Source organism: Aulonocara sp. 'chitande type north' Nkhata Bay, linkage group LG18 (assembly GCF_057382095.1).
Source record: "Aulonocara sp. 'chitande type north' Nkhata Bay isolate Kocher_YH1m ecotype deep benthic linkage group LG18, A_spYH_male_GT1.1, whole genome shotgun sequence".
Lineage (NCBI taxonomy): Eukaryota > Metazoa > Chordata > Actinopteri > Cichliformes > Cichlidae > Aulonocara > Aulonocara sp. 'chitande type north' Nkhata Bay.
The window spans coordinates 38777784-38791864 of NC_141361.1; the positions used below are offsets into that span (position 1 = coordinate 38777784).

General features: G+C 42.6%; 1 protein-coding gene across 4 annotated transcripts in view; it reads left to right on the top strand.

Annotated features, from left to right (window-relative positions):
• Positions 1 to 14081, top strand: part of LOC147309152 (disks large-associated protein 1-like) — a 168637-nt gene that overhangs the window by 94600 nt on the left and 59956 nt on the right. For all 4 annotated transcript variants that reach the window (XM_086270641.1, XM_086270640.1, XM_086270643.1 and 1 more), the window contains 3 exons: positions 7963 to 8177; positions 10440 to 10635; positions 12003 to 12282. In XM_086270641.1, the coding sequence (XP_086126767.1) occupies positions 7963 to 8177; positions 10440 to 10635; positions 12003 to 12282 (691 nt within the window). The remainder of the gene's footprint in view (positions 1 to 7962; positions 8178 to 10439; positions 10636 to 12002; positions 12283 to 14081) is intronic.

The window sequence follows — 14081 nt, forward strand, 5'->3', positions numbered from 1 at the left end:
CACAGCTTATAGTGTACGCCACGAGTTTTTAAAAATTTGGCTTAAGGACATGTTACATATGAATATTGCTAACAAAAAGCTTGAGAAGCAAACTATGATAACTGAATAGTCTTGATGCATGCTCAATCATCCAGGTAAGTAAATCTCCAAAAGTTGATTCTGTTCATCTGGACGTAGCGTTTTGTGGGAGAGACGTACAAGCTTTAGGCAGTCCTTGCCAAAGTGGGTTAAAACATCTAAAACGTCTTTGGCCAACCCACTTTTAGTCATTGTGCAAATGTACAGTTTATAAGGTTGGAAACCTGCAGTCAGCTGAGACTGAAGAAGTCACCTGGATGAGTGACGAAATGTTTCTCCCAGTGAAAACGCTACGTCCAGATGAACAGAATCAACTTTTTGGGATTTCCTTACTTGGATGGTTGAGCATGCAAGGCATTTCATACCTGGCATTAAAACACTGGACACAGTGTCCACCAGTGTTAACAGAAATATGTCTATTACAATTTCCATCTGCACAGACTAAATGTCAGAGTGCAACATGAGTTGAATTTAGCTACCCGGCATATGGCTAAGTAAATTTAGGGTTAGGCTAACCCTAACCATAGACATTGTTTGACAACGAAAAATCTAAAATGTTGATGTGATTGGCACTGGGCTGCTTTTTGTAATTCAAAGGGACAGAGATGAGTGACCTGTAAAACCTCAGGTGACTGTGTTATGCCTGTCTCAGTAATTCCCTCTCAACATCAGTAAAAGGTCTGACTGCCACTGCTTAATATGAAAAATAAGGTATGCAGAAGTAGACCCACTTCAAAGTTCCACTGTGTAACTGATAGTTAGTTAAATAACCTCCCCAGTACCTGCTTGTGTTTATGTGTTATTCTGTTTTGCAATGTGGTATAATCTGCAAGTGTGTTTGTGTGTGTGTGTTGATGCAAGCTCTTTGTGAGCATTCACGCTGCTAAATACAATACTAAACCCCACAATCACAAACTTTATTTTTAGAGCTTTCTAGATTTGTAATCCTTTGTGAGGTTGCCCATTACCTTTTCAAGAAACCAGTGAATAATTCCTGGCAACACAATGTATCTTAGTTCTCTAGAGGAACAATCGTGACCCAAGCTGAGGAGACAAATGTGGAGACAAATCACCGTTTTAAAACCATTATGCAAAGATAGAGGTCAGCTCATAGCCAAACCCACTGTGGACACATGCCATTCATTTCTGGTTAATCAACTTGAAGATTAGTAGTAAAGAAAATACTGAAACATCAGTAGGCTAAACAGGTGCATTTTGAAGTATTGCAGCATTATTACATTAGATGCAATTTTCTAGATGTAGATATTCCACATAGCTTTGTGTGCTGGCTCACTTTTATCAACAGGAACAGACCTTAAATAAGGACTGGCCAATCAGCTCCGTAGTCAGGATGGTCCTATCATCCCCCGGCAGGACTATAGATAACCAGTATTGTTGGGTGGCAGAGGAGGCTGTAGCAAGAAGGACCTGATGCTTAGCAGTTTGATGACAGTCATTTTTATTTGCAATGCTTTCTGCTCTTTAATCTACATGCAACTTTTAAGCTGTCCCCTACAGCTCACTCACACCACACAGCTCTCTCCTCCAGGCCCGGCGGCTACTGAAATAGGTAAGGTGTAGTTAGTGTGATGAATAACAGGTGAACCCACTGCTCAGAGGGTGAAAGGGCAGACCAGGAGGTAATAACGAACGGAGTCAGCCATCCACTGGATTTTCTCCAACTGGTGCCCCAGATGCTGTACCTCCCTCCATCCAACTGCACTTGTCTTCAGGTTGACTGTAAGCCCCATCTGCCTGAGGGACTCCAGGACCACAGCCACCCACTGCATATGCTCCACTCAGGTGTCACAGTGGATGAATAGAATAGAATAGCTTTATTGTCATTATATGACATAATGAAATCACAATTGCATGTCCCTTTAAAAATCCATATGAACCCTCACCCTCCCCCCTCCCAAAAAAAATGTAAAAGTAAGATGGCTGATGATGATCAAATCACCCAGATAGGCACCAGCATATGCACTGTGTGGATGCTGCACCCAGTCCATGAAGTGCTGGAAAGTGGCTGGGGCTCCAAACAAGCCGAACAAGTGTGATGAATTGATACAAATCATACAGAGTAGAGAAGGTCATCTTTTCCTTGGGCTGTGGAGGCAAGGAAATCTGTCATTATCCCACAGTTAAATCTAGTGTTGCGAAAAGGCGAGCAGTGCTAACTGGTCCAGGAGCTCATCGACCTGGGGCATTGGGTAGGCGTCAAACTTTAATAGGGTGCTCTACGAGATTGGTACTTGTAGGGGCTAGAACACATCTGCAAAATGCTGTTGCAATTGTTTAATAATAATAATAATGGATTGGATTTATATAGCGCTTTTCAAGGCACCCAAAGCGCTTTACAATACCACTATTCATTCACTCTCACATTCACACACTGCTACGGTTGTAGCCACAGCTGCCCTGGGGCAGACTGACAGAAGCGAGGCTGCCATATCGCGCCATCGGCCCCTCTGGCCAACACCAGTAGGCGGTAGGTGAAGTGTCTTGCCCAAGGACACAACGACCAGGACAGAGAGCACGAGGATCAAACTGGCGACCTTCCGGTTACAGATACGCTTCCCAACCCCCTGAGCCACGGTCGCCCATGGCATGGTTTGACATGGTCATCGCAATAGCGTCACAAGACCGCTCCATTGGAAAATCCTCCAGGGAATTATCAGAACTGGTGGGTTCTCCCATGAAGGCCCCGCTGTTTCCTCCTCCCCAGAGTCAGCGTTAGATGACCTCACATCACTGCTGAGCACAGCAACAGACCCTGCATGTCCCTACTGGCCACATTCGCACTGCCCCATTAACCTACTGAACTCGATCCAATCTGTTCCAAAATTCAAAGGGTGCATCAGGCTTGAGCTAACTACAGCCTTCAGTCTATGTGTTGTGCCTGACATAATTAATTTCAACCGGTCCCATGGGATATTTATGAATGTCCACATGCACACACCTAACCACCACCCACTCTGCCTCCAGTAATGCCCCTGGACTAACTAGGGTTTGGTGGACCACAAGGCCACCAAGGCCTGGCATATACTCCCTTGGCACCTTACCAGTATGCAGTCTGTCTCTCTTGGGACCGGAGGACGGTGTCAGAAGGAACATCTGTCCCACCTCCATTACTGGGCAATCCTGGCAAATGTGTCCTGTCATGAAATCTTTTCCTCAGGGGCGGGACTGGTCGACTTCCACTGGCCACAGCTACTCTCGGGACTGCCCCAGCTGCACCACCAAGTGATCTTCAGCTAGGGTCACGGCAGTTTCAAGGCTCGCTGGCCAGTGATAGCCGACCCACTCCGCTCTGCTGAGAGCCCCTTCACGAACTGTTCATGCACTACCACATCCAGCAGTCACACCTCTTTCAGCATGGGGTTGGGCTGCAGCCTGCAGTGTGTGGCATCGTGCAGCCACCCGGCGTAGGTGAGGGGCCTGTCTCCCAACCCCAGATGTTCTCAAACGAGGCCCTTGCCTGGGTGGAGAGGCTGAGGGTGGCCACCTGGGCCTCGCCTGACAGCAGCTGCATCTAATGTCTGTCACTCGGCCTGGACCCGCAGTTTATTCAGCACCACCTCCAGCTCCTGGTGCATCACTGCCAACTCTCCCACCATCTGTGCCAATGCCTCCACTGCCCGGACTGGCTGCTGATCCATCATACTGAGCTGGGTTTCGGCACAACTGTAGCAAGAAGGACCCGATGCTTGGGAGTTTGATGTCAGTGATTTTTATTTACAATGAAGCACACGCAGCTTTGCAGCTGCCCTCTCCAGCTTACACACACCATACAGCTCCCTTCTCTGAGCCCTGGCGACTACCGAAATAGAGAAGGCATAGTTAGTGTAATGGATAAAGCTGTGCCAGCCAGCCTTCCCTGGCACTGTCCCCAGAGCCCGCTGTTCCACCCCTCCCCTGCAGCTGAACCACAAACCACACCCTGCTGTAGAGGTTAACGTGTAGCCATTAGTGTAGCACTATCCACACTCCATAAAGCCACATTGTGCTTTATGGAGTGTGGAGAAAAGAAATAAATAAAATACGAGCACATGTATGTGAGAGAGGAACACAAACAGTGGGAGTTTATTTCTCATTTCCAGCATGAAGTTTACTCATCGACATGCAACAATGAAAGACTTAGCTGACCATAATTAGGTAGCATACCTGGATAAATAACAGCTAAAACTGTACTCAATTATAAGATGTTTATGGTGCTTTATTTTTTTGTACCTTAAGTTCTAACAACTTGTCCAGATGCCTCACTGGTTTGTTCTGCACTCTTCACTGTGCCCTCCCCACACCCTCACATTTGAACTAAAGAGCATGTTCCTAGCATGATCACATTATGGTCTAATAAAAAAACAACAAAAAACCCCAAAACAACAATTAGAAAGATTCTCCTATTTTCCAAATTGATAATGACGATGGATGCCCACAAATGGATCCAACACAAAAGTGCAAGCTTGTACACGGCTAGACACGTGTTTGTTGCAAGTGTCAATATTTGTGGAAATACAACATGAAATTCTAGAGAGGCAGATTTAATTCATTATGAATCCGAATGAAATGATGCTACTAATTTAACCTGTGGAAATGGGCTAAACATCACCTTGATTGTTGAGCTACTGCTGATCACTTGGCTATTGTCAGCCTCCCTGAGCTCATTGTCCATCTCTTCTATTCATAAAAAGGGCCACTATCCAGTGCTGTGTGCTATGCACTTTAAACAGTATATGACCTCAGTGCACCATCTTCCTATAGGTTTGTTAGAAAGGGGAGCAGTTTTCATGAAAGTTCTGCTTGTGTCTTTTTAAAAAATATAATTTTGTGTAGTGCAATACCCAGACCTAGTCCACACGGGTGACATTTCCTGCTGAGCTAGATTTCACAGATAATAAGTGGGATTTTACAGGAACTCCTGTTTGAACTTTGGACTAAGTCAGCTTGAATTTAATATTCGTGCATAGCTACAATACTTTCACATAAGGAAGATTACAAATGTGCTTCATGAGCGTAGACAAGCCGAATCAAGTCAAAACCAAACTAGAAACAAGGGCAAAAGATTAGCATGACTGGGAAACTGAGGAAAAGCTACGTTTGTCTTACATGCAAAGTCTTGCTGTTAAGTATCAGCTACAAACAGCTTATCAGAGCTGCTCAGTTAGCTGTGTCAAAAGAGCACATTAAAGCTGTCTCCATTCCTCTTGGCTGTATGTTCTGTTCAGCTTGGGTGCTGCTTGCACTGTTACAGTACCTGTTATTTCTAATACTGCTGTCTTAATCTATCAAAACAGTGTTGCCAAGGAAACAGTCTACATTTCGCAGTAAAAAAAAAAACCCCACAGTCGATGCTTAGGACACGCAGTACATATTGAGTCACGGAATCACATGAACAGGGACTTCTTTATTCATTTATTATGTTAGTGATTTCATTGTAAATGCTTAGAGACGCATCACATTTCTGACAAGCAGCATCTGCATTAAGCGCAGTCTAAACTATCAACTGCAGCAATTCACTATTCCTCAGCCATTACAGCAGAATGAGTGTTGAGCTGCACTGGAAGTGAAGTCTGTGCGTGGGTGAGAAGCACTGCTGCTGCTGACTGCAGCTGGTTCTTTCCTCGCATTCTCTTTTTTTAGCCAAACTGCTCATTTGTGTGTCTTTGACGTCACACACATACAGAGAGAGAGAGAGATATTTAGCTCAGCAGATCTGTTCAGCCTCTTTCCCTGTGTGATTCATATATAATTAGTCAGAGTAGCAGTACATTTCTCCTGCTGTCTGTCTCTGTTATTGTCTTTCAAATTCTCACACTCTGGTCTTAAATGTGAAGGTGGTAAACACAAGTTTCATGCAGCGCCACACTACATCTACACTGGCCAGCCATAATATTAAAACCACCTACCTAATATTGTGTAGCTCCCGCTTGCGCCACCAAAAGATTTGTTGACAACATTTGGGGCACACATTCTGGATGTCCTCTGACCTCTGGCACAGGGACATTGGTGGGTGTCACCAGGTCAGTGCTTTGAACTCTAAGTCATGTGCACATTTCCTTGATACAGCAGGCGCTTGTGCAATGCAGAGGTATGCTGGGTCTGCACACCCCTACTTCAGATGTCATCGCATTTTAATGCAACAATCAATGTTATTCACTTTGCCTGAGACATTTTGGTGCTATATCTTTCCTTAACATAGTGTTATTATCAGTTCAGGCCCAGGTTAATAATGACCACCTCCGGTGCTGTTGGCCAACAATGTGCTGGTGGAAACTGTCCTACTGTTGGCTAAAGACTAAGGTTGAATGAATGAAGTGGTAGAGAGTAGTAGAGAGAGTCCCAAGGGCAGAGAGAGTGGTAATTGGAGCAGATTCCAATGAACTTGTTAAAATGAAGTAGTTAAAATGTAACCCAGTTAATGTAGTTGAAATGAATAGAGGTCTGAGGAGGTGTTTGGAAGGTATAGTGTTAATAAGAGAGATGCTAGGGACAGATGGTATTGGATTTTGTAAATGTTGTGGAGATGACTGTGGTGAACACTTACAGAAGAGCGATGAACAGAGGGTGGTGCACGAAGGTAAATTACAGCTGCAAGAGTTAGGAGACCGCAAGGTCGTGTCAGGGGAGAATGTAGGTGTGCAACATCAGATGGTAGACTTTAGGATGACTTTGGACATCACGAAGAGGAAGAAAGTAAAGGTAGAATCAAGGATGAAATGGTGGAAGTCAAAGAAAGAAGAATGTTTCACAGAGTTCAGGGAGGAGTTGAGACCGACTCTGGGTGGTAGGGAAGAGTTATCAGAAACTAAACAGGTCGGGGAAGTCTGTTTCGTACATCCTCTGGACAGAAGAATGAGGACAAGGAGATTTAGTGGAGGAATGAGGAAGTACAAGAAAGTATTCAAAGGAAGAGGTTAGCAAAGAAAACGTGGGATATTAAGGAAGCTGAAGAAAGTACAAAGGAGTACTGAAAGGCTAGGTGTACGGCAAAGAAAGAGGTAACAAAGGCAAAGAAAATGGTTTATGTTGAGTTGTATGTGAGACTGAGTATTAAATAAGGACAAAAGGACTTGTTTCGACTGGCTAGGCCAGGAGTGTCAAACTCCAGTCCCCAAGGGCCGGTGTCCTGAAACTTTTACGTGTGTCCCAGCTGAATAAAATTAGTAGATCATGAGCAAGACCTACTCATGTTACAGCAGCTCGTGAGTGATGAACATGGTGCTAGAGAGGTACATTTTTCCAAACACTTACATTTATTTAAATTTACTTGAACAGGGTTAGGGGTTGCCACCTCAGCATGCAGTCAAGTTCTACTGCATCCTCAGCACTTTTAAAACAATATTACAAACCATTGTTAATATTTTGATTTCAGAAAGATTCTTTCTTTTTTGTAAATTTGCATATTTTGCCCAGTTATTTTTTTGTGTTACAGTTTCTTCTCAGTGAGCAAGCAGGCCCTCAGGTCAGGCACATACAAACACACATGCACTTAAAGGCACATATACACTCTGTTATGTTATGCATTAGCACACTTCTGTGTTGACAGATGCGTGGTTTGGCCAAAGAGAAATGCCAGACCAGTCTCTACACATATTGTCCCATGTTGATTACCCAACAGACTGTACTACTGCAGTGAGAGAAATCTGTATGGATGATGTGTGTTAGAGAGAGATATAAAAAGGAAATGCTATCCATCAGTGTAGTACAACTGTGTTTTTGGTCAATATGTTTTGTTCTTTATTGTATTAAATGTTGTTCTGCATGCTAGCTTGGTTTCATGTACCATCAGGACAGTTTAGTTAGTCAGTGTAGTGGCTGGGACTTGAACAGCAGTGGAGCAGATCCTCCTAACACTGTTCTTTGTCCTCTTGGTGTGGTCATCAGGTACCTCAGGATGAATGGAGCAGCTTCTCTCCTCTAGGGAAGGAAGATGACATCCCCTGTCGGAGGATGAGAAGCGGCAGCTATGTGAAAGCCATGGCTGAGGATGACAGCGGAGATTCTGATGGAAGTCCCAAGCCCTCTCCCAAGATCCAAGCTCGGCGGGCCAGCTACCTGAAAGCCACACAGCCATCACTGACTGAGATGACCACTCTACAGTAAGCCCCTCCATTCCTCATTGGTTTATGGGTGACATACTATAAGAAACAGAAGGACCTGTAAGAGTTGCACATAGTGAGAACAAGAAATCGTCGAATTTCACCTGAAAATTAAGAACAAATTGTGGTAATGATAAAGCATCTTGCTTCGAAAGCACGGGTGTCAAACTCCAGCCCTCGAGGGCCGGTGTGCTAAAACTTTTAACTGTGTCCCGGCTGCGACACACCTGAATAAAATTAGTAGGTCATTAGCAAAACTCTATAGAACTTGACTGCATGCTGAGGTGGCAATTCAGCCATTCACTTACAATTACTTAAATTCGCTTGAGTAGAGTTAGGGGTTGCCCTCGAGGACTGGAGTTTGACACCCCTGGAAAAAGGTAAAACAAACAAAGAGACAAAAAATGTTAGGAGTGGGGAAGAGTATTTTTAAGCAGCTTAGGAGTTTCTTAAGTAGAGTTCAGGTTGCACCCCTCAAGGACAGCAGCTTATACCCCAGATGTGTCTATAGTTTGTGATGGTGATTTCCTAGACAATTGTTTCTCTACAAGGGCACACCTGTTCCAATCATTTAATTCAATAAAATGTTTACAAAACTCCAAATACGAAGTGTCTTGATGCATGCTCAACCATCCAAGTAAGGAAATCCACAAAAGTTGGTTCTGTTTATCTGGATGTAGCGTTTTCAGTGGGAGAAACGTCTTGTCACTCATCCAAGTGACTTCTTCTGTCTCAGCTGACTGCAGGTTTCCCCAACCTTTTAAACAACATATTTGCATAATGACTGAAACTCGCACTACTGGCAAACAGCTGTGAAGTGAACGTGGCATGTCTGTTATTGCCAGATGGGCTGGCCTGAGTATTTCAGAAACTACTGGGATAGAGTTTACAAAGAATGATCCAAAATTGAAACTATCCAGTGAGCACCATGGTTTGCTCATGGCCTGTTGAAAACTGTTTCTGCATCAGTAATATGTCTTCTTTGTCTGTTAATCATGTGAAACTGCACATGATTATTTGCAGCTAGCGGCTTGTTAATGCTCTCCATCAAATCCAAAAACAGCATGTTGATATATGAAGATCATAAAGGCTCCAAAATTGATCAGATTATATTTTAAATATTAGTTCAGTTCTCTTGTAAACCCCAGCTGTCGATTGTAAGTTTAGAGTGTTTATTAAGATAAAAATAAAAGCGTTCCAACATCTCACCTGTTTGTTTTTATTCAGGCATACATGTAAACTATTTTTATTAAGAGAGAGATGAAGCTTGTGTTTCTGTCATGTAGTGATTATGCTCAACTGTATGAAGCTTATTAGACATTATGAAACAGGTGATAACAGTGCTTAAGATACTTTTTGAAATTTCTTTCTTAAAGAAATCTACTACATCATGTGTAATTTTTCTTATATCATCTGTCATTTTGTATTGCAAATAAATTGCATAATATTAGCTTAGGGTGACTGGCTTGGAGGGAAAGTTAGGCTGTGATGGTTTGAAAGTATGCTGAGAAGGGATAGTTGATAAAAATGCTGAAAATGGAGCTGCTAGGCAGGAGTCAAAGACAGAGACTACACAGATAGATGGATGCAGTGAAGGAGGACATGCAGAGCGTTGGTTTGACAGAAGAGGATGCTGGGGATGGGTGAGATGGAGGCAGATCATCTGCCAAAGCCACGTCTAAAGGGAGTGGCATGATGGTGGTTTAGACAATGAAGATTATTCCAAGGTGGTTTGAGATATTTATTCACGCATACGTCTTCTCTTTCCCATGCTACAGAGTCAGACAAAGACACAGCTTCTCTACCTTTACATTTATACCTGTTGGTTCTCCGCATCTGATGCCACATATGGTTATATTTAAGAGAGCCTCCTCTTGCTGGGGGTCTCCTGACCTCGACTCCCCTCAGACCTGCTGTCTCCTTTCCAAAAATATTCCAAGTCGCAGGGTCCACATATGTCTCACATGCTCCCCTATCCTAACCTTGACATGTGTACGTTAGGCTCAGTTCTATTTACAGAAAACAGAAAGATTTCTTAAGCCTCTAAACGTGTCCAAAGACAGAAGTTTGTTATGTGTCCATTGGTATGTGCTTGTCTCTCGTGTGCGTCTCCCTAAGGCCTGTGTCTATATTGTGTGTTTGCATGCTTACACCTATATGAGGTTATCTGTGTACATAGGTGTGTGTATCTAGTGTAGTTGGTGAAAGGAAACAAGTCAACCTATAACAGTCAGACATTGTATATAACACCTGTGTTTGCAGGATTTCAGCTGAGCACTCCCCCAAACTGCAGATCAGGAGCCACAGTTACCTGCGTGCGGTGAGTGAGGTTTCAATCAATAGAAGCCTGGACACCCTGGACCCCAAAACCCTCCTCGACCCCAAATCACTGCTGTCCTCACCCCAATACCGCTCACGCAATGAAAGCTACATGAGAGCCATGAGCACCATCAGTCAGGTTGGTTGGCATCACTGCTGTCTTTATATTTACTGTATACCCTATTCAGTCATTTCACATCAAACAGTTTTGATGTCAAACCATCAAAGACTCATCTTTGAAGGTTGACACATCCTAATTCCATTACTGTATACCATTGCGGTTTCCTAGGATCTCACTGTTGCTGTTACAAAAACATCACGGACACGTGGACATATTTTTCCACTGGCTGACTTTTCATAGGTTCAAAAGTTGTCTTGAGCAATAGTTCTTCAGGCTTTCTGGAGATCTTTTAATGTTTATCATTGGACATTGTCTGCTTTTTCACTCGTTTATACTCAAATAGTTCAAACAAAACAAGGCACCTAACCCAAGAGATGAACTGATGTTTTGTCTAAACTTAGCAAAGAATCTGTGTTTTTGTATCATTAGGCACTTGGTGTCAAGACTGGCTACATGGCCGACAGGAGTAGGACCCAAATGCAGTACTCGAAATGAGAGTGTGAAAAAGTACCCGACAGCTCTAGGGATTCTGCAGATGATCCATGTTTTATTTCCCCTTGCAGTTGATGCACACATGCTTGCACACACACATGTGCGCACACATACATGTCTTTCATGTTGCTTCCATTGTTTCCTTTTCAGCATACTTCAGCCTGCTGTTTCTGCAACTCTCCTCTGCTTCTGGTTCACATCTTCACGAAAGTTAGCAAACTGCCATTTCCCACCAAGAGTCATGCTCATAGTTCACAAACTGTATATCATGTTAAGGATCTAATACCCTAAATTTTCTTTAGAGCCCCATCGTTAAACCTTGAAGGAGTATCTTTTGCCATGGATGTCAAATGCACCATATGGTGGGAAGATTCCCTACCCAGTGGTAGCATGTGGTAAAAGACCCATTGCTCCACAAGCAATGGTGATCACAGTCATCATTAGGTCCTAAACCCACACCTAACCTCCCAGAGGTTAGATGTTTCCTTTAGAGGAAAGGAAAACAGATTTTTTTTATTGCTATAGTTTTGATGTAAATCGGTTAACATGGTTATTTTGGTTTTTGTGATTAACTAGTTTAAGACTTTAGACTAGGTTATGGTTGGGTTCATCACAAGTGATGACTTAGATCTCACATGGTTAAACAGTAATGGTGTTAAACATCCAATCAATCGCTGCACCCATGGCAACTGTTCTACTGATTGCACTGCCATTTAAAAGTGGCAGCAAATAAACTTTTCTGCAGGATCAACAATACTACCCTGAACCATGCGATACTTTAATAATTTCAGTGATTTGAAATTGATTTGTATAGAGGTTTCCTCATTGTCCTCTAAATCTAAACTCTAAATTATCCCCTCTGTTTGTCCTTTTCTTCATTTGATTTCCATCAGCTGAGTGAGGTGGAAGTAAATGGGCAGATTGAGCAGGTGTGTGAGCAGGTGTACAGTGAGATGCAGTCTCAGGCCATGGAGGCTGCCATGGACAGCATGGACACCATGGACACACTGCCTATGCCGGGATGCTTCCGGATGCGGAGCCACAGCTATGTAAGAGCGATTGACCAGGGCTGTGGGGAGGAGGAAGGAGAAGGAGGGAGACCACTGCTTCTGTTACCGTCCTCCCCACCACGTACATCTGCAACCACCGTCAGGACCATCCAGAGCAGCACGGGTAGGGAATTTTTTACCTTTTTTTTTTCCATACAAGGGACCACTGGGAGAAAACCCTACAGTCCTTGGCTTTGAGCCTTTATGTTAATGAAAAAGTGTGAATCTCTTTGTACTGTTTGTTGAAATCTGTTGTGATATGATTCAATCACTTCAAATGCTGCTGAAGAGTAAATATCACTCATAAAGGGAAAATGGATGCTGAAGAATTGCTTTAAGGTCAGTGGTGTCTTGTGGTGAAGCTTTGAAGTGCATCACTGAGGTGACCTTTGTTTGACCAAGGTAATATATTTTCCCATTTTCACAAAAATCCTGGCTTGGAGGAAGCTAGAGGGAATTTTGTGCAGCGTTGAAAATTGTTCTGCATTGCTGTGGAAGTGTCACACAATTTACTTATTGTTATTTTTTTTTGCTATCACAAAAATATAAAAGATTTTGATTTCAAGACTGGTAGAAAAAATAGCTAATAGGATTTATTTTGTAATCAGTCTGTTGTGGTTAGTTATGTGGGGTGACATGCTGGCAAGGCAGACAACTTAATAGCTTTATTGTGGTCTTTTATTTGTCAACCTCACTGTAGCTTCTAGTACAAGGGTGTTACTTTAAAAAAGTAATTAATTACTATTTACTTAATCAATATTGTATTTAAAATACTTATCTAATTACTGTGTCTGAAAAGTAACTTAATTACTCAATAAGTAATTTAACTAAATGTAGGGGGTCATATGATTGTTGGGTTTTTCTCTGTATCTATGAAGCGCCTTGAGGCGACTTTTGTTGTGATTTGGTGCTATATAAATAAAATTGAATTGAACTGAATTAACTGCAATGTTCAAATAAGTTCTTTTAAAAGCAAAACATGATTTAATATGAAGGTAACATGAGCAGAGAGTACAAACATGCTGAGGGATTGTCTGTGTTAGTTGAGTGAGACGGTCCAAAACTAATGTGTACACTTATGTCTGCATTTTGATTTTGTTACATACGAACAAAATGATAGCAGAAGTGCTGCCACGTGTGTGGGCAGAAAGAGAGGACCGATGTGTTTTCAGTTTGGTAGTTCAATGAAAGACTTCAGTTAGTTAAGAGTAAGGCAAAAACAATACGTTCACGTTTGCAGTTTTGTCTTGTTATACAATATTTGAAATAAAAACAAACAAACAAAGAAAACACTACATTTTTGGAAATGTTTGTGATTGTTTTCTTGTTTGTTTGGGTTTTTTGTACTACTTGAACACTGAAGTAGCCCTCACATGAGATGACAGTGCCAGCAGTGGCCCACAGTTCATTTAAGTTTGAGACCCCTGGTCTAGGAGGTCCTAACAGTTTACACACTGTGTGTTTGTTGTGTTTGTTTGGACATGAAAAAGTCCAAAGCAGACAGAGATTGGAGAGTTTAGTTTCACTTCCAGCATTAGCGCCCTTTCCCCTACTGTCACTAAATTTCATTAAATAATTATTAGGCATTGTTCCATGTAACTCTTAAGTGTTTTGCAAAAACACAAATAAACAAACAAATTAATAGTCCTCTCATTTCAAAGAGGGGATGTTCATAACATTGATCAATGACAAAGCATTTATGTGGGGCTGCTGCTGATCAATATTAAAAAGCTGGTGGGGGGGGCGATGATACTCCCTTGTAACAGACCTTCAGCCTGATTTTCAGCATACAGGGTTTATGGAGACATCTTTGGGCCTGAAACACGGCTTCAGTTGGGGAAAATGTGGGCATCTGAAAACCCCACGTATAGACCGCTGAACCCACAGAAGCAACTGCAGACTTCTGGGAATGTTAATGCTTGA